General features: G+C 39.9%; 1 protein-coding gene across 12 annotated transcripts in view; it reads right to left on the bottom strand.

Moving 5' to 3' along the window:
- Positions 1–21785, bottom strand: part of PTPRT (protein tyrosine phosphatase receptor type T) — a 564167-nt gene that overhangs the window by 265762 nt on the left and 276620 nt on the right. For all 12 annotated transcript variants that reach the window (XM_068700265.1, XM_068700263.1, XM_068700264.1 and 9 more), the window contains 4 exons: positions 18054–18325; positions 11881–11962; positions 8719–8834; positions 6149–6323 (listed from right to left, as the gene is read on the bottom strand). In XM_068700265.1, coding sequence (XP_068556366.1) covers positions 6149–6323; positions 8719–8834; positions 11881–11962; positions 18054–18325 — 645 coding nt within the window. The remainder of the gene's footprint in view (positions 1–6148; positions 6324–8718; positions 8835–11880; positions 11963–18053; positions 18326–21785) is intronic.

The following is a 21785-nucleotide window of genomic DNA, read 5'->3' as shown; positions in this document are numbered from 1 at the left end:
AGCCTCCCTACTTCTACCAGGTGCGTTGTTTGTCAGGAACTTCCTCTAAAATAGAGGTTAATAGGTAGATGTGACTACCTGGAATAGCAACCAATAAGTAACATCTTATTTCCACAAATCTTTGGATTACATCTTTCATCGAAAGACCAAAATCTTATATAAATTATTTAGGCATTTTATTATTTAGGTATTATTTAGGCACCTCCTTTATATTGTCTGGTGGAGAAGACACTTCTCAGAATTGCAGACAAGAGCACATGGCTTATCGTCCTCTCTACAGAGGTGCACCCTATAAGATGAATTCATGGAAAAGTCACGAAAAGCCAAAGGAGTCTAGAGAGCTGAGAAGGTCTACACGCAGCAATGCTTTTCATTTCAGTATTTTTGTTCTTTGGAGGTTCCTTCTCCTCCCATAGAATGGATGTAGGAAAGTACAGGACAAAGTGGGCAAGACTCTGCCCTCACAAACAGGAAAGAGGAAACAGCTTTCCATGACACCATTCTTGGGAAACAAAGATATTTACTCGGGTTCTTTCCCTTCAAAAATATTTTTTTTGTTATGTTTTTAATACTTTCTCATTTATTAGCGTATTTATATCTTGTATTTGATAAAGAGCTTGATATATACATCATGAGCAACATCACACAGCCCAAGCAACTTCATCCCCTGCCTGCCTCTCTACCAGGCTCAGGTAGAGCTTCAGTCAGGATAAAACTGAACCCTGGGCTTACATTTGCCTTTGGAAGGAAGATAAACCAAAACAATAAACAAATATATATATATACACACACACACATACACATTATTAATCTTTCAAACAATCTCTGAAACTCGGTGTGACAGGAAAGCCGTATTAATTTCCCAAGTGGCTGCAATGAAGATAAACTTTTACACAGCACTCCCTGCTTGTCTGGCATAGAAACAGAAGGCTACTGAAGAAACAAATATTCCAAATTAGGAAAAAATTGACACCTAACCATTAGTTTATGAACTTCCCTTGTATCCCAGCTGCGGATTTGCATTCTTCCTGGGAACACCTTTTCTAATTTATTCCTCCTTGGCTAATGCAAGCCCGAGAAACAAGGAATGCATGCACATTGCAGCTGTGCAGCTCTGAAAATGGGATCCAGCCTACAAATGGCACATCAATCACTTCTCAAGGATAAGGCTTCATTTCCCAGTTCTATTTTGGACATTGAACAGAAGAAGGAAATGTTTCCTTTTGAAAGAAGGCACATCATTCTTCCTAACTGCCAGCTTCTGTGAATCAATGGCTTTGTCCTCATCTCTCTGCTCTCAACACAGCAACACTAAGTTGGAGTGAAAGAAGGTGAAGGGAAGGTAAAGCTCTTGGTGAGAGGGAATGAGTCTTTGAAATCCCATCTCCCATTTTCTCACCACACCCCCAGCTGATGCTCACAGCTGAGTTAAAGCAATAGCCAGCAGATGACAATGAACGAGGCAGTTAGAACAACAAAGAGTTTGAGTAATTACTAGTCAGACATCGACACCAAGGAAGTGAGCATTACACTCTGTATCAGTGTGATTACGAAGAAATAAAGGAATGGAGGCAGCTCTTTCAGGCACCCTACAATCACAAAGCCATCCTCCCATGCTCTGTTATTTCCAAGCCAGCAAAACCTTCCTGAATGGTTGACATGGGCAAAACCCCTCTGTGCTAGTCCAGGGTTCAGAGCAGCAACATCACTGCACACCTTACCAAACCTACACGTAACTTCTCCTGGCATAGGACACGTAAGTTCTGCAGACAATCTAGTTGTGCAAACTGGAAAAGAGAGAGAGAGATAGCGCGCAGCCTGAGGGAGATCCTCGTCATCACAGCTTTACTGATACCGTTGGCAGTGCCAGCAAGAGACTTCTTCCTGTTCACAAGGTGATAACTTTGAGGACCTTGATTAACGCGCATTACTCAGGCAGACAAATTCAAATCTACCCAACAACTTTTGCAGCCTGGATGAGTCTGATAAATAGCTGCGAGGCATGAAAATTGCTATCTGAACTTATTATGTATACTAGAAAAATATTTTTAACAGCAAGATCTAAAATGCATATATTTCTGACCACGGATAAGCTTATCTCCTAGATGGCTCCAAGTGAAGGACTGGGCTCACATTCCAGCCACCCCCATGGCAGGAGGACAGCCGTGGTACCTCTCCTACCTGCACCCTCAGCCTAGGGGCTGAAATACCACCGGGACAAGAGCTGCTGTATTACCCTGAGATGGCAAGGATGTTACTTTTAAGTATATTTCACACAGATACCCTGGGGTATAGAACCATACGTGTGCTGAGCAAGAAAATAACAACAACAACAAAGAAAACATCAAGAAAATAAAAAGTTTTGAAGAATCTTGAACATCTACCACCCCTCCCCATAACTGTTTCATGCAAAGTGAAAGACCATGGAGTTTGCAATCAACCTTAGCAAGTATGTGGAAGGTGATTATATTTTCGTCCCAGACACAGGCTCTACTCTAGAGCAGACGTGTACCACCATACACCATACTTTCACACCTACGCTCCACTTCTTTTACCTAAGCAGACCTATGGATGGCCTCGTGTAACACTTCTAGGGCCAGCTCCAGCCCAACAGTGGTCTCAGCTGTACAAGTCAGATGTTTTTATTACTTTCTTCTTTTAAGCTATAGGAAGTTCTTTCTTCCCAGTATTTAAAAAGTAACTGAAGGTATTCCAGACACAACAATACTGAGACAGGTCAAAATACCTGTAGAGGTCAAGTCTGCCTTACGATTGCTAACCAGGAGTTTGTGTGGCGTATTGCATTCTGGAGCAGCCTCACCATACAGATTTTTTTTTTAATGTGTAATTATTTAGCATGCTTTTCACACTTGAATATTTAAGCTCTGATATCTGATAGCTTGACAGCTTTTTTTTCTTTTCTTTTCTTTTTTTAATTCCAGGGTGTACTATGAGCACTAGAGCAGTTTTCACGGTGTACCCAGTGAGTTAATAAATAGACGGTGCAATTACAGTGACAAGCATCACACCAGAAAAGAACTAGAGAAAAAATAGTAAGCAACTCTGGAAAATGAAACCACCTCTCCCTCTGGTGTCTCTGAAGGTATCAGCTTCACGTCTAAAAACCTCAAGAAAAAAGCAACTGATGAAAGACAAGCTGTCCCAAATACCACAAGGATTACAGAAAGCCCCTCAGTTAAGAGGCAGACTGTGTTTTGTCAGTGTTGACTAAACAAACACTTTGAAAAGCAGCTAAGAAAGAACTGAAGAGTACCAGAACATATCCTAGGAGGTCCGCAGAGGGGCTTTGTTGCATATTCCAACCCCTGTTGCTGCAGAACAGATTTTAGGAAAACACCATCAGTCTAAACAAAATTGCATCAGGTAGCAACAAAATTTTGAGGGACTTTCTGGAGAGCAAAAAGAGCAGAAAAACGGTTTATGATAAATAGATTATAGATTTCCAACCATCCATTCAGTAATTAATCTGGGCACTCAGAATATCTGAAATCAGTGAGGATAAAAAGAAATAGCAAACAAAAAAGAAATAGCAAACAAACTGCTGTATATACACAGTTTAAAATGTTATTTACACTGTTACACAGGGACAAGTTTCCTGGAAGGACGCTCAAATTATATCATTAATACAGATCAGATTCTGGCCAATTTCACAGTGTTTTAGACAATCTTTACACAAGCAAAACATGCACTTATTTCAGAATACGAATGACTGCCACGCAGACTTACTTTTTTACTTTACCAAATTACAGACAAGAAGCATCCCATTCGATCAGTACAGCAAAATGCAGCAGCACTGGATTTTTTGAAAACTGCCCTATACACAATTGTATTAAATTACTATATGTGCAACAGTGAGAGATAAGAAATAGAGAAGAGCTATTTCCACAGGCACACCAAAGGGTGGTAAGGTGTATGGATGGAAATGATAGGTTTCTCTGGCTTTACTATTATGATTCTAAAGTGCAGAGAGAAGAATAAACGTATTGTCATTTACACAAGCCTTGTAACAGAGTCAGAAAGGCATTAGCATAGACAGTGAATAGCTCTACAGAAAAGCATTCTCAGTACTACAAAGGTATCAGCTACCAGTAAATATACTGCAACAATTTTAAGCAAATAAAGTTATCATCTTTTGTGTAAGATTTCCGCTAATTACAATAATACATTAACAAACACGTCCACACAAACATGTAAGGAGAGGACTGGGTGGTAGGGGGGTTAATTTCACTGATCATTTTATTTGCTGGAAGAGGTACCTGCTGTTCCGATTTAGGGTGCAGAAGTAGAACACGATGTATTTCAAAGGAAAATTTCTCTTTCTGTACCCACCAAATATCAATCACGCAATATTGAGAAATGTGAATCACTTTCTCATTTCTATAATAAAATATCTTATGCCTAGGGAAGCAAACAGACCTTTACATGAAAAAGATACACTGATCCTTTTTTAAATCTTAACCTTTGTTGAAGAAATCCCATATGATTTTATGTTCAACTGACTAAGCAAAAGCATGCAAGGCAGAGTATTAGCTTGGATTTAGTAGGTTTAGGGACAGGACTATCAATTGAGCAAAACTTCAATTACAGACTAATTTAATGTATACCCAAGTACATTACTGCAATTCAATAAACATCTCTTCAGAAATAGACAATTCCAATTTGCTCTCATTTCAGCCTGTGTGCATGCATTACAAATTTGCTATTATCCACACTAAAATTAGTCAGACTAGAAGTACTCATCCATGCAATCCCAGAGTTTCACAGTGCTGCACCAAGCTAACCTCAAATGAACCACTTAACTTTTCCTGCTTACTACCCTGGAGCAGAGGAGTGTACCTTCCCAGAACAACACTACTCTCTTGAAGTTTCTTCTGGCTAGTTGCCTGCCTGGGTACTTCAGCAACAAATCTATTGATGTCTCGTGTTGCATGTCCAACCATTCAATTTATAACTCACTCTTCCATTTTAATCCTTCTCATACTGTTAAACATGGAAGTGTCAGGCACGTGCCCAACTCTGCATATTCTGATATTTGGTTGCTCTGGAAGATCTCCTCTACTTAGCAATGATACAACACTAGATACGCCACTCTTGGCAACTCAGTTCCTTTTTAATTGTGAATTAATTTCTCCAGATTTGAACAAATAAAATGCAAGATCATCCAATGGGAATTAAAAGCACTTGGCATCTAATGTGAACATTCTCTTCATGATCTGTGTAGTCTGAGTATCTACAACATGCAACACTTGATAGTTAAGGCATTGTGAAGGCATTAGCATATCGATCATCAAGTGCCAGAGTAAATTAGCAGAAAGTGAAACAGTGGATGAAAGTGATCTTGTTTCTGCAAAAGTCCATTTTCATAGAAAATTAAAACATTTGGATCAGTAAAATTACACTCCATGAGCAGACCTGTACTTCAACTTCCTTCCACCCCAAGTCACCCCACCCTGAATACAGAATGAAGCACTCTCGGGGTGACTTTGCCACCTTCTGTTCACTTCTCCTAAGAGGCAGAGAACATCCCTGTGGTGAAGCTCAAAGTAAGATTAAAAAAGTAGCACAGTAAATAACACCTCACTACATGCCTCGTGGAAGCTCTTAAGCAAGTACCACCTTGCAAATGTAGGCACAGTATCACCTCTTGAAACACAGTAAATAACAGAGCTAAAAACTCTAAGCTTCCTTCAAGAACTACTGATGTCTCTGCTGTGTATTTTAAGACATGAGCAGACTCATCCCCCACCACTTACTCCCAGCAGCCCTGAGCAGACTCATTTGACATGCAATGCTCCATCACAGGATTATTTATGCCTGACAAACTGTAAAGGAAGGCAGATGAAGCTGACTGACGGTTACACTGTTCAGCTGACTGCATTAGAAGTATCCATAGCTACCATGTGTTACTACAATAGCTTACAAAGAGGGCTACATCTGGGTGAAGTTTTGATTCAAATACTTGTTTTAAGAAAATGATTGAAATTCTTGTCTCTCTTACCCTTTTCTCCTACTTGAATTTAATATGAATGAAAGAGGAAGGTCCAATAGGATGTCAAATCTTACACGCAGTTGCCATGTGGGAGGAAATACTCATCTTACATAAACTTGGTGTTTTAATGCAACCTACCTTTCACTATTAATTCTGCATAATTTGAAACTCCAGATCCACCATCTGAACGAATGACACATCGGTACTTGCTGATACTGCGTTGAGAGGTGTCAGCAACACTGACAGTAGCAGAAAAACGTCTATGGTTGACGACTCGAGTGACCATTAATGCTGTGTCCCGTCCATTCCACTGCTGTGAAGGCAGACAAAAATAACGTCTGTCAAAAGGCACACAGATCATTCACTCTTTGTTACTATTAAAATTGTTCAAACCTCCATGTTCACGTTACTCTAGGTTAGTTTTTATATAAGCACAATTTTTGAGGGCAACACTGCTAGTCATGCCCCTGCAAAATGTACAGGGCTTTGGATTTTGTGAACTAATGGGCTTTAGTATCCTTACAAGTATATTTGTTTAAGTTTTCATGTCTACTTAAATTTTGAAATGTTTTTGTGCATTTGATGTGTTATATATACACTGAAAAGTCTGGAGAGTGACAGTTCAGACCGAATTTGTACAGAGTATATCCAAAGGCTTAGCTAGGACATGAAAATACTACAAATGAACAGGTTTTGTACACCTACAGAAATGCTACAAAATCAACAGATTTTATAAACCTGGCATTTTCAGGTGTAAAACTTTGTTTCCAAAGCAATTTGAATAAATGAATTGGATGAGCAGAAATCCTTGTACATGCAACACTCTTCAAAAAATCTCTCCCTGCCAATGCCAGACTACATTTTCCCAACTGGAAGAGTGACAGATGATGAATTAACTAGAAATCAGCATAAACACCTGAATTTGTTCAGTTGGCCTAGTTTATCAGGAGGCTCAGAGGAAAATACACTGCCATTTTGCCAATTTCCAGTAATCAATTTTGGGAGCTTTTTCCAAGGCTATTTTCATTAAATACTTCAATTTTAAAGAATGGAAAACAAGTCCCCAGTAGCAACAATGGTTTCCTCCCAAACCCCTGCTTCTCTCGGGAAAAGGTTCATACTGCTTCAGATCAGAAGTGTTTTTACACGCATCTAATCATAACTGAGGAAACATTTCACGGAAAGAACTCGAGAGATATAAAATAAGCCAAAATATATCTCATTGGATATACCTCAGTGGATGCTAGAAGTATAACACAGGTTAATAAATTTCAGATTAAAAGATAATTTTTAGGATAATGGCTGTGATAGGAGTACAGTTAAAATGACTGTCAAGTTATTTCTAGATAATGCCAACCACATTTCTCACCAACACAATCTCCTTCCCAGCATTAATTTTAATTCTTAGTATTAGGCAAACTGATTCAGCTCCTAGTATTTGGACTAGAATTGAAACTGTTATTTAAAAAAAAAGTTTATTAGAAAGTCTCAAACCAATAAAAGAATTTGAGAAAATCCGTAACATATCACCACAAATACCATAGCAACTATGATAAGGGTCCGTCACTGATGATGTTGCAGTTGTGGTGTTTCTTCTTGTTTGACTGGGGGGCTTTTTGTTTGTTTTACTAAGCACCAAAAAAAAAAAAAAAAAAGAAAAAAAATGAACTGAATTTTGCCATAAATGAACTGAATTTTGCCGTCAGAACAGTAATTTAAGAAAAGATGTGTGTTTAAATCCTACTGTATGCAGAAAATCCTTAAGGCACATTCTTGCTAAATCTGGTCCTCCATCACATCATTCTGAGCCGTGAATAAAAACTGTTGACTGGCTTCAGCATTTTGAAGGCGTCAGCCCTATGCACATGCACGGTGCATACAGTAACAGAATCCTTGTTTGGGACATTAGGTGCTTCATGGTGCAGAAGTTTTGACAACTGTGAGAGCTCCCTTATTTTTAAAGTTTCTAGAAGAACTTTATGTATAGAACATGTTAGTTCTGGGACTCTCCACAGCCAAGCACTTGAATGGGCAGAAGAAATAACTTTGTTCTTCACTGGGAAACAGTACTCCACCCTTCCAGTTTGCTAAGTGTTCCACTTCTAAGTCTAGAACTGAAAAAAAGTTCTTACATTTACTATACCTACATGAATAGTACTACACAGTCTTTCAAGTCCAGCTGGCAGGATGAAAATACAGGTATTAAGAGAGCGAATGCTTTCATCTTTTATTGAGCAACTAGAAGAAACAATCTGCTATCAACACAGCTAAGGGAAACTGAGAGGAAGAAACAAAGGCAGTACAAACTGATTTTTGCCTATTTTTATCAACCAGATAGCAATCTCAGACCTTATGGTAGGTTTCCATCTTAACTTACTGCCCTCAGCCCTTGCCAATGACACTTTTGGAGGGCAAGGGGGAAGAAGACCGCAAATTAAGCATGAGTGAGGAACTTCTCCACTTGCTCTGTCTTTTCTGCTTTATGCCAAGTGCTTACAGGTGTGCACAGATTTGTTTGAAACTAAAATTTTGCAGTAACTGGCCACTTTTTCCATCTTCTGTAGCACAATTCTGTATTTTGTCACCTTGGACTCCCATCTGGAAACACTTTAAAGCAGTTCTCAAAAGATCTCAGTGATAACATTTTGCCTCACCACCTAGTTGTCCTCCATCTACTTATTTTACTCGAAAACACTGTATCATCTTACCTGGAGCCAGAGTTTGTCATGCTGCGACCACTTCCCCCCAGCAATGCACTGGAACGTCGCGTTCTGCCCCACGTTAACCTCCACGTTCTGCAGCCGTAGGAAATGTGGTGCTTTTCCTAACAAAAGATGCAAAGGATAGGAAGGGTAGAGCAAGGCAGCAACTGACTGTTACAGCAATACTGACATAAACACGCAGCAAAGCATTAAGGCCTATCCTTGACCAGGCGATTTAGTAAAATGAAGCTGTCCTTCAGTACCCGACTATTCCCTGCAGAGCAAGGTGGGTGAGCTTACAGAGAACAGCCCAAGATATCGGTACAGAGCTCTGGCACATCTGAAAACATAGACTGTCAGATCACAAGTTCACGGTCATCAAAACAATTTCTTACTCCTTGCTATGAAAAGTAATTGAGTAAATTCTTTAGAAAATTGTGTTTTTATAAAGGTCAAAAAGAAACCAAAGGTTTCTGAGGTTGTCAAGCATGATGGACCCAAACCAAATTCTCCTAAGTGCCTTTTTCCCTTTTTACTTTTTTTGACTGTCAACTACATCCTAGAACTTTAAAATAACAAATTCATTCATATAAAATCATTGATATTAAATGAAATATTGGTATTATTGATAGTATTTTATCACCATATTAGTTAAGAACAACGTAATTTTTTGCTGACATTAATATTAGTTCAATATTAAAGCACTGATACCAAAGTGGCAATATCATCAATATTAAATATACATTTGTTGACAAAGGAAAAAGATCAAAAAGATCTTTTTGACTAAACACCACTCATCTACTTAAGTAAAAAAAAAAAAAAAAAAAACTTACAAGGAAAAAAAAATGCAGTGGTGAATCTGACACTTCAAAATGACCTTAGTGCTTGCATGGCTTTGGAAGAAAGTTTGTGCTCCAATTAAATACTTTTAGTAAGACACACAGAGTCTTGTAGGACACTAAAGGTCAATCCTTTTCAATTCATCTTTGAATTTCCTAATACGATTAGCCACCAGAGAGATACAAAATTTCGTAACACATCCTACCCTATATTCTTCTATTGGAAATAAGTAACTTCGAGAGGGTATGGACATCTGTGCCCAAGCATGTATGAGGCTTGGCATGCAGGCAGGTGTCCACTACAGGCACATGAGGACTGTACACTATGCTGAAGGTTTTTATCTAGTTTCCATATGGTGTTCTCCCTGCTCTCCATTTGCTGACACCTCCAGCACGCAGGCTGCAGAAACGCAGCGATTCTGTACTGTCGTGCTTTCTTGGGGCCAGAAATGTGTCTCAAAGTTGAGTAGTACACTTATCTATGAAGGTGAAGCAGAAATGAAAAAGTAACACCAATGATTTCAAGTCACACACCCATGCTCACCAGGAGCTCCGTGGTTCCTGTGTTTTGAGTTGTAACAACTGTAAAATGAACGCGAGGGGCAACGCCTGTACAAGTGACAGAACACGCCCTGGTGGCTGTCACTGCTGAACAACAAAGGCAACGCTGGCAATGGGACAGGAGAGGCATTTACAAGGACTGCAGAGAACTCGCAGCCTGTAGGGAGCTCTGTACTCTGCAGGTTGCAAACTGACTGGAAATGCAGTGGTTACAGTTCGAATCACCCCACTTTGGGGTCAACAAGGTTGCGCTCAGTTTTCTAGAGGGACTTGCATATACCTGCAGACACTGATTTAAACATCAGTTTAAATACTTCACTAAGCAGGGGTCTTTTTGTTGTTATTTTTTCGATCCCATAACCTTGTCTAGGCTTTGCCACACAGTTGGTTCAGTGGCCTCTTTCCCAGTAAAGGGATCAGGCACCACCCGCTATGCAGCGGAATACAGGCGCATCATTGGGGGATTTGTTTGGATGCTGCCAGTTATCAGCAACATCTGGTCAACACAGATTGTAAGGATTTCTTAATGAAGTAAATGCACCCAAAGGCCTGAGCAATGAGCACATGGTAAATACAAATATAATTTAGTTAAACAGCAATTAACCATATTGCAGTTATCAGAAATGTCCTGTTAAACTTGAGCAGAGCCATCCGTGTCTGTCACGCTAAATGGTAGCTATTCTTTGAAATTCTGTACTGCGAGAAAAAGTCTATTCACCCCATTGATATAATCTACATGATTTTGTTGTGAGCAGCCACTGCTGATTTGCTGAAACTACGAGCTAGTGAAAGGGGCTGTAAAGCACTGAAGTGGCAGGGCGGTGGGCTACCTTTCCAAATGATACCAGGCTACTCGGAAATGCTGAATTTGCAGCACCAAAATATAAACAAATGTAAACATAATCTAATAAATCAAAGTGTCACCCCAAAAGTGCATTTTAGTATGCTACATAACAGTTAATAATTTGAGCATTAAAAGACATGGGGTAATTACAGATTACTTTTAAGAACATTAAGGTATTTGAAGGAGACACGTCTAAACTCACTAAAGAACATGAAAGCTGTTTAAAATCTTTTGAAGGGGCTATGTACTACAGACAGAATATAGACATACAGAAGTCCTCAAGCCTCACTGTGCATGCACAGAGAAATCAAAAAAAATTATGCCACAACGTAGAGGTTTAAGGCCTAAGTATGAAAAATGTAAGCTGGGCATAATGTACCCACTATAGAAGCAACATAACCCAAATACTTTTGAACAGTGCAATCAACCTGCATTAGTTTTCACTCTTGTGCAAGTCTGAATGAGATTTATTTTTAATATCCTCATGCAGATGCTGAGTGGGTTTAACATTTCTTTTGAGAGATACCTTTGGGATATGTCCTTTATTAAGGAAATACTGAACCAATTTGATTTCTTTTTTTTTGTTTGTTTGTTAAGTCAACCACACAGGGCATTATCCAAAACTTTTTAGATTTTTTTCTACACCAGTATGATTCAGAAATAACAAAACAATCAAGAGTTCTGTGTTCTTGTGGCAGTATAGGAATAGAAACTTCCAGACATTCAGGCACTAACTACAGACTCAGTTTTGCTTTTTGCACAACTTGGTAAGTTAAGTAGTTGTGAAAGGCTGATTGTCATCAGGTGTCTCAGGGGACATAAAAAGAAATCTTAGAGCTCAATGAATTGGGTATATCACTACTTGAGACTGCAAAGCCTGGTATATAACACACTGATAGAGTTAGAAAAACAAAGAATGCTCACTGCATGGATGGGCAAGAACTCTGACTTCATCCACAGCTATGTACCCTGGATGTCCTTTCAAAGAGACAGATTCAAATATCACCTGGAATACAAAAAAAGAAAAGGTTTTCTGAAAAGAGAAATAGCAGTAATCATTTGGCCAGTCACAACATTCTGCTCGTATTCCAATGTCTGACGTGTTCAAGGCATTTTATCACTGATAGTGGAGGGGCACCTATGCAACCCACTATGCAGATGTATATCAAAGACTGGAAATCTGTTTGATATAGAAAAAAAATAGAGCAACATTAATTAGGATTAGCAAGAACTAAGTACTATTTCCATTTGGAAGAGCAAAAAATACCCTCTTTATATACACACACTCCTGTATACACTATAAGCACCAGTCCAAGAACATTACGTGTGTAATCATTTGACATCTTGTTCTAATTAGTGTGCCTCCAAGTTAGAGAATGTCATTCACAAGATGATTTTCTCATTGAATCAATAACTCTGCATGGATTCTTTTGGAGAAAACCTTGATTTGGCATGCACGCTATTGCAGTATCAGAAAGCACTAAGTGAGCAACAGATGACCCTGGATTCTAATTACTGGACTGAAATAAGATTCTCCCAGAAATAATAAAGTTCTTTTCTGCCTTTCCCTGGACTGAACTAGCAGAGTCTGAGTACTCTTTGAAAACATATGTAACGCTTCTCTATATTAACAGTAAACTACTTAACACTATTTTCTGTATTTATCTGGACAACGAAAGTGTTCCACTAATTTGAGGCCAATTACACATATATTTGATTAGTGATGAACAAAAATGTCACACTTTTCTAGGGCAGTGTTATTGTACCTGTAAAACTGCCCTGATTTGAAGTGTCCTGTTACTAACATACAAGCTGTCTGCAAAGACTTTGAGATGGGGCAGGGAGAACCCTAAAAGACTCATTAAAATTCAGTTTCCTACCGCTAAATAAGATTCAGCAGACCAATAGTATTAAATATGGCCCAGTTTATTCAAACAATTAAAGGTTAGTAGGACATGAGGAACAGGAAATTTGGTAACATTAGCTGGAATGCAAAAAGGAAAAGTGCAGACTAATTATTTAACATGGTAATGTTAATCACAGAATTTCCTCCTAACCTCTAAACATCCCTTCTTTCAGTTTAAAACCATTGCCCCTCATCTTGTCATCTGACCAAGCAAAAAAGTTGCTCTCTATCATTTTTAGAAGCCCCCCTTTAAAAACTGACAAGCTGCACTGAGGTCCCCCTGAAGCCTTCTCCTCTCCAGGCTGACCAGCCCCAGCTCTCTCAGCCTTCCTGCCCAGGAGAGGTGCTCCAGCCCTCTGGGCATCTTCGTGGCCTCCTCTGGCCCCGCTCCAGCAGCCCCACATCCTCCTGGTGCTGGGGGCCCAGAGCTGGACACAGGGCTCCAGGTGGGGCCTCAGGAGGGCAGAGCAGAGGGGCACGATCCCCTCCCTCCCCTGCTGCCCACCCCTCTGCTGATGCAGCCCAGGGTACAATTGCCCTTCTGGGCTGCAGGCATACACTGCTGGCTCGTGTTGATCTTTTGGTCCACCAGAAACTCCTGAGTTAGCGATTCCCTTCTCAAAGGAAAGGAATGGAGTGCTATCCTTAACTATTTTTTAAAAAGTCATGCATGTGGAGAGATTAAATGGCTGCTGTCCTTGGCATTTGAAAGGGATGTTCCCCAGTTTTGTTTCCTCTTACTAAGGCAACGTTCACACTCTACTAACTTGCTCATTTTTGCATGAGCATACAGTAATGTTTTCAAGGACAGTTAATTAATGTGCTCAGCTGGCACAGTTACTACTGTTGCAGCAGCACTCTAGTGCAGCTACTTGTTTTGTAGGATAAATTATTTCAGTAATTCATGACTACTTAAATCATTACTAGAAAACCACAAAGTTTGTTAGCTACTTAAAGCCAGTTTTCAACGCTGTTTTTTCCACTTTAAATAAAAGCTGGCATTCCCAGCCTGCTACTGTTCAGCTTTTTCTTCATTTTCTCCATCAGAAGATTTAATACACTACATATTCAGCTGTCTCAATGCTGATCACCACGTGCTCAACACTACAAAAGTGGAGCACTGGACTTCATAAGCACCAAGTTCATTATTTTGCATTTGTGCTTCTGGAACTTAATTTCTGCTCATGTTGCCATGACTCTGTAAGATCTGCTCCCCCAGTTCACAGCACATCCAAACAGGAGATCTCCTGACATACGTCCATTAGGCAAAAGCCATGATAAAAACAGGTAGAATACAAAAATAAATGGGCAAAAAAATGAACTAAGAAAAGTTCACGAGTTAACAATGTTTAGAAATAGAGTTCTAAACCACTGGGAAGTGGACAAAACATAGGCTGTCCAAGGGACAAGAAGCAGCAGCAAATCTCTGGAAGATGATATAACGATCCCAAAACCATCTATGAGTGTTTCATGTGATCAAGAGTCTCAACAGACCTCAACAGACTGTAAAAACCAAGAGTGTAATGCATGTCCTTAGAGTGGAAAGGATAATTCACTTTATAAATGGAAAAAATCTTCATGATAAAAATGGTACTTACTGGTAGCAGCATAAAGCAACAACAGTGACTCCTCTCCAACTCGCACTGAACTGCAACTTACTAGCTGTAAAAACCTTATTTTAGTTCTGCATTTATAAGTAGCTATAAGCCATGCTAAGCTACAACAATTTCCTGAAAGCCAAGGACTTGGAAAGAAAAATTCTCCAACTCACTGGCTACTTGTACATGGCAAAAGTAAGTACCAATACACAGAGAACTGTTTTCCGTTAATTAGTGACATGTTCGGTGATCTTAATACAGCACAATATAACCTACACCTGGAGTCAGTAACAACCGAGTCAGCTCCTAAAAGGACCATGGATTTAATCTTCACATTGGTGAAGAAACCACCGAAGAGTGAAGGTTTCCTCGCAATTCACACAATAAAATATTCTGTCAAAACAACATTGTCTGTCTCACTCTGCACTCAGACCTCCTTATTTCCCAATTCAAAATTCCACATGGTCGTCCTTCTGTCTTTTTGCTGCATCTCAGCCCCGTTAAAGCAAGAAGCGCAGAAGCACACAGGTTTTCCTGGGAACTGGGAATTGAGACCCAGCAATGAGAAAAAGGCAGAAATCCATGCTTGCAGGAGGCCCAGCTCTGCACATTTCAGACCGAGTCGCTCTCATGTCCTTTTAGCTTCAGTTGAAATATATTACAATGCTTGAGAAATGGGCATTTAATACTACTTCATATTTAAGGAAGCTCTCAGAACCTAATGTAGCTGGCAAAATGCAAAGCTTTACTCTTACACATTTCTTAAACGCTCCTGAGAACTGCAAATACCAAGTCATTTCATGTTTCCTTCCCCATAAACAATCCTACATTTCACTGCTGCTATATACCAACAATGTCTGTGTTAGCGATGTAGCCTGGCTCATCTGTTGTGGTACAACAGTTTTCTTCAGGCGTGGATCAATAACGTTCCTTGCTATACATCAAAAAAACTCTTCCTGGCAGACTGCAGCGCGGCACTTGGCGCATTCTGGGACTAAGTTCATCCTTATGGCAAGCAGTAACTCAAGATTACACGTATTACCTTTCTCCAAGTACTATTACAGCTTTTTCTTGCTACACTAAAAATGTATGCAGACTGGGAATCCAAGTGCGACTAACTCTAGGGTAGAATTTATAAAATCTCCACCATCCCCACGCCTATACCTCAGCAGAGTGCTTCTGGAGCTGGATGACTCACATGACCCTTGAGCATAGCTGCCAGACCTAAAACACGACCCCCTGGCAAGCGGCTCGGTTACTTGTTTTCCACTGGTCACGTCTCCAAAGCTCCAGGCACCTGTCAAAGCCTCAGACCCAGGGCAGATGGTTTCAGATGCTTTTGCCTAACAGTATTTTCAGCGCACACTGCAATTCATGGTGGTTGATTGCCACGTATTAAGAGAATAATCCCCATTTCGCCTGACACAGATTTCGTAATTTTGGATAAATTCATTTATTTTTTCCCCCTTCATCTTACCTGGTGTTTTGGAAATACTTTCAGGCCCCCTGTGCACAAATTGTTCTCTAGGCAGGCAGTTTTGATTTAAAGCTGACAACTAATGCTCTATGGCATATCCTAGATGTGAGTATAAAATGAGACACTCCCTAGGCATCAGTACACCCAAGCTTTGTCATCCTGCCACCTCTGGACTCCCTTAGCCAGAAGCATTACATTACATCAGGCTGTCACACAACAATCATTTTAACAGAAGACCTTGATTCTGCTTTTCCCTTCATTTTTGAGAGCTTAGAGTTTTCTTTTTTTTTTTTTAATATATGTAAAGAGTCACTAGAAAATGCAGATCACCAACAGAAAAGTGGTTTATAAAATCAAAGACTAGTTATAAATCAGTCTATCTGATCCCCCATGATCTGTGGGACAGATCTCGCTTAAGAAATAAAAATACAAGGAAAAGTAGAAGGAAACAACCACCCCATCCATCAAAAAATTGAGGCTGGGGAAAAGAAAGAGGAGAGAACCCCTGCATTTTCTGAAAGGAACTACTCCCAGCCAGTCACTGCTGGCTTCCAGGCTCTTCATTTTTGCGCAGCAAGCAGTACAAAATTCTTGTTTGAATTAAAGGATTTTTTGGCTCAGGAAAAGCAAACTTGACCTCTAAAAAGACTTGCAAAAGATGTAACTAAGGCTCAGGAAGTCTAGTATTGGTGTATCTAAGAGAAGGATCTCTTGGTTTGAGATCAGACTGTCTTTTCCAGGTTTTTCAAGCACTGATTATCTGGGTGAAAGATCATTTCTGTTCTCTCTGTAGAGCACCTACTATGAAGCAAATTCTGGTTCACAACCAGGTTCATGTTAATATGAATATCAAGCACTTTAATATGATTTCAGAACAAGTGACAAGTTGTGCACAGCCCTTAAAACACCACTTTCAGTGCATTTGCATCTCTTTATCCCTTCCTCTCACCCTGCACAATGTGCTCTATCTATTCTGCTGATATTCCCAACTCTTTTTCGGAGGCAGAACATTAAAGCATTCTACTTCAGCTCGGATTTTATAGACCTCCTACCCAGTTATTAAAAGGAAGGAAAAAAAAAAAAAAAAGCAGAAGCTTTTCTACCTGCTGTTTTCTATCCACAGAGTATTCACTGCCTTTTCATAGTTTCTTCTATCATAATTCCTGTCTCACTCATGCTTTTATTAGTATCATATGTATTTCTCCTTTTCCTGCAAGGTGTAGGGTGCAATTACCTCCCAGGCTTTTTTTTTCTTGAATGCAAAACAAGAAAAACCTGAAGATAAAAACCTTCAGTGCTCAACAAGAAGTGAATCCGCTGTGTGCAACCTTCTCTAATTAAAACTAAATCAGTGACTCCAAAGTTACTGCAAGAAGTTTGAAGTAGCCCCATGAGGTGGTCTACTAACTAGTAGCTATAAAATTAATATGACCAGAAAATAACTTATGCATTCGACTTTGTGCTTGTTTAACAAAAATAGAAAATAAAAAAAAAATCTCTTGACAGAACAAGTCAAACTACCTTACAGGCACAGTGTTAAAAACAGGAGGGATGGAGAGAGAGATTGGATCTGGTGAAGAGTTTACTTACGCTGATAACATGGTACAAGATTTTACTGGTATGCCCTCGTATGGGCAGCAATAACCCAGATGCAAGCTGAATGGAGAAATGTTAATCATTCCTTCTTACGGAATCAACCAAAGGCCAAAAGTAGGTCTGACAAGTTTACACAGAGGCAGTAACACTTGCAGACAGCCTGTTGTATTTACTGTTATCTAGAACCATGGAAAGAAAGTGCCAGTACAAGTCTGTTTACATGCATACGTCATGATATACAAGTGGGTCTCAACTTTCCAGTAGTTTAACTTCAGCGGTCCAACTTTCTCTGTGACCTGTCAACATCTTAAGGGTAAAGAGTGAAGAACTCTGTCGAGATGCCTGTATCATCTCTTGCTATAGGAACTGCTATACATAAACTCATTCTGATGCAAAAGGAGGAGGCAAAAAAAAAAACTCAACTTAATTTTCAGTAATACCTATTACTATTGATAGCTTATAGCTCATACTTAGAGAGATGAGCAGAGGAAAAAGAAAGAAAAATATTAGAAACTCATACCTGATAAAAATGTGGCCAGAATGTACTGATGGCAAGTTCTGCCTTCACCCATCCTTCTGTAACAACCCCCGAGACATTCCATATGGGATTGCCCTGTGGTCCTCCGTTCACTTTCACGTAGACATTCAGAGAGCCAGGACTCGAACGGTCTCTGCTGGATAAGTAATAGTGGAAGTCGATGCAATGTGTGTCATTTTCCTTCAATGTAGGCAGAAGCAAGTGAGCTTTCTGCCCAGATGCCCGCCCAGAGCTGTTCACCATCATGAAGGAGCCTACAGACAGAGAAGGAAGAATGAAAAATACAAAGCATTTTTTTTCAGCTCTTTCAGTAAAACCAGCTTCCTTAGAAAAGTCAATGATTCCTTTAGATGCCAGGAAACAAAACATTTATCTGAAGAACTCAAACTAGTTATTTTATGCTAGTTGTTAGGTAACAGAAAAGATATTAAAATTACAGGGTATAAATACAAATAGATTCAGGGCCAACTACAACCGCCTTAATTAGATAACTTCAAAAATCAAATTAAAAATGCTACTTTGCTTTTATTATTTTATGACTGTGGAATAAAAGAGTCCCTCTAAACAAAATCATATTCTCCACAAGACTCTCCTATCACATACAGCCCCAAATACCTAGTTTCCCAAAAGCACATTCAATACAAAGCGCTTTAACAATGGACCAAATTCTTAGCTGGTATTAACCTACATGGCCCCTACCCACCTCGTGCCAATCTACACCTGTTAACTCTGCATCTTGGCACCGAAAGCTTTTGAAGGTGGCAACATGTTAAGAAATACAGTTTTCAGAGCCCACATAAATTAGGCTTGTTAGTGTACAGCAACATCAGAGCTAGAAATAATGCTACACGGACAATTACACGTCTAGGAAGGAAGGACCGGCTGAATTTAAGTAGGAAGATAGATACTAAGGCAATTTATGAGTTTGTTAACCCCGAAGCTTGCATCATATTAACCATGCCACTGGATGTTGAACTCGTGTTTTGATTCATCAGGCAGTTATTTTACAGCACGTTGTGTCTCGACTCATCTCTTTACAGATGCATCAAGGTGACAAATGTTAGCAATAAGGAAAAACATTATGAGAGTTATTTGATTCAATTCTGTTTAAAGGATCTGCTTTATGTGTGTGCAGACACTCGCAGAAAAAGCTGAAGAACATACCAAGATCTGGGGGGGGGAAATCCATGTGTCAGCAGCCAGGCATAATAATTTCTAATCAAATGCAGCCCTCTTGACATTCTGAATTCTGATGCAGCTGCCAGGTCATGCTACAAATGTATTTCTCCACTGGCCTCTTGCAGTTCGCAGAAGATTGAGTTTGAAAAGCTTTGCCTCACTTCTAACCTATTGACTTTCCCTATTCCATGCCACAGCAGTGTGACAGACGCTCAGATGAGCCAGATAAACATTTTGATCAATTCTGTCCACTGAACAGCCATATATTCTAATTTCTTTTTAATCAGCAGATACCAGCAACTTTCTCCCACAAAACTGTTTTTTTTCCCTGTGTTTATGTGGTGTATATATATATATATATATATATACACACACACACACGCATTTTGTAAAGTACCGAAAAGCATGGATGCAGAAGAAAAGTCAATCTTTCATAAAGAAATCACAAACTCTAGAGACCTTGGAAAATTCAAGTAGAATGCAAGCACAGCTGGGGAAGAGGCTGTACGAAGAAATAAGAAAAGCTACAGGCAAGATGCTCTCTGGCAACCCTATCTTTCATTTTGATATGCTGAAAATCCCAAAGGTCCCAAATCAAGAAATTCCAGATTCACAGCAAGGACCTTCAAGAAACACATGAGCTGAATCCAAACTTTTTAATTTATTTCAAATAATCGTAGTCTGTAAGACGAGATTTTGACAAATGTTCAGCTGTTGATATACTTTTGCTCCCAGTCAACCACAAAATCCCCTTCCTCAATTAAATGAGAGATTTCACTGGGGGCCATATTATTCTTAAAAATACACCCAAATAAACTGAAGTTCTGAGAACCTGAGATCTGGATGCAGTTTGTATGACCTACGATAATTTCTTACCCAAAGTCCAATTACCAGTAGGCTTGAGGAGGCAGCACAGCTGGAAATCTGATGGGTTGGTTTCTAAGACTAATTACAACACTCACCTCCCTGACCTCTGGCAGCACGTACAGGCTGCCTCATCTTCCCCTATAAATCAAGTAAGAACAGTAAAAACTGCTGCTGAGAACCTGGGAGAAAAGCCACTGTGTAACTGCTGAGTAACAGTAGTGTATCTTTGTTTCCTGTGGAGGAATACAGTGGCTGCTACAAAATGCACCACTTGCAGCAGTTCAGTGGCGTTTTCAGAAGCAATACAAAATGAGATGACGCCAAGTTGTACATTGACCAGATCTCACATTTGAGGCACAGCTGATTAAAACACTCAGTAAAGCAAAGCAGAGATGCTGGGCAATGAGATTTTGGACTAACTGCCTGCAAACCCTGGGTAGGAACCCAGGAAAATTCATCTCTGCTCCACCCCTGATGGGATCACAAGGCACGTCGTTTCACCTCTGCTCACCTCCGCAACCCTTCTCTCTGTTGCATTTGGGTAATAAATGCATCTCTGCCCTGAAGATCTACTCTGAAGCTGTTCTGTGTGTAACGCAGCAGGGCCTTGAACTGTGCTAGGGTAGGCAAGTGTTTTGGTGATAGAGTTAGGGAGTATTTCACTTTTACAGATCCAGGTATAAAAATAATGAGCTTTCCTCCGGGAGAAAAACATCAGCTCTTATAAAAAGTTCAAAGCAATAATTACGATTTTATTTTTTTGCCGCCCACCAAACAAGTGAATCACACGCTGTTCGCAGAATGACAATGGCCCTTTGTGCAAGTGCTGACAATTCGAGAGAGAGTAGGGAGCCTGGATGCAGTGACTGACAACAGGAGCAAGTGAAATAGACATCCACCAAAAGACATTTAACAAAATAATTATAGTCTTGGTTTCTAAAAGAATAGCCTTACATGTAATTGCCATATGCAAATTATTCATAGTCTCTTAGTTATAATTTATGGTTGCTTTTTTTTTTCTTTAAATATAGCATACCTAGAGATAAATGAGAAAATACTATAAAAACTTAGTATCTCTTATCAGGAGTTTACTGGAGACAGTTACTCTATGTGACAGTAGAAAATATAAAAGATTTCCACTTACGGTGCCACCTCTGGCAGAGAGAAGTTCTCACACCCCTCCATCTGCCAGCTGTTTCTACCTGCACTTATTTCCAGGGAGATGTCTCAGGGCAGCTCCCCCAGGAAACCCTTTCCCTGGTTGGTCAAGACAGCCCCCACCACGTCCAGCCTGGCCTCAGTAGGGGTGTAAAGGTCCCATCAGGACTGAAACTGATACTGGGTACAATGCATCCATCTACAACATCTTGCTGCTATGAGTGAATTGTACCAGAAATTGTTTGTACTATAAATTATACCACAAACTGGTCTCCAAATAGCCCCGGCTGTACATGCTTGGCGTTGTTCTTCTCGCATTGTGGACTTGGCATGGTTGTCCTGTCCTCAGCCTCCAGAACCTTCCCCGGGTTGCTCCGCGTGCTCCACGACCTGCAGCTGGGAGCCGCTGAGCTGTTGGGAAGCCCGTGCCCAGTGAAGCTCTCGTGGGCAGGACACATCACTTACAGCAGGTCCAAGAACTCAAAAATTGCTCTCACCAAGAAAGAAAGA

This window comes from Anas acuta, chromosome 16 (assembly GCF_963932015.1).
Source record: "Anas acuta chromosome 16, bAnaAcu1.1, whole genome shotgun sequence".
Taxonomy (NCBI): Eukaryota; Metazoa; Chordata; class Aves; order Anseriformes; family Anatidae; genus Anas; species Anas acuta.
Note: the sequence above shows the minus strand (reverse complement) of the source record. Positions and strands in the feature narration are given on the sequence as shown.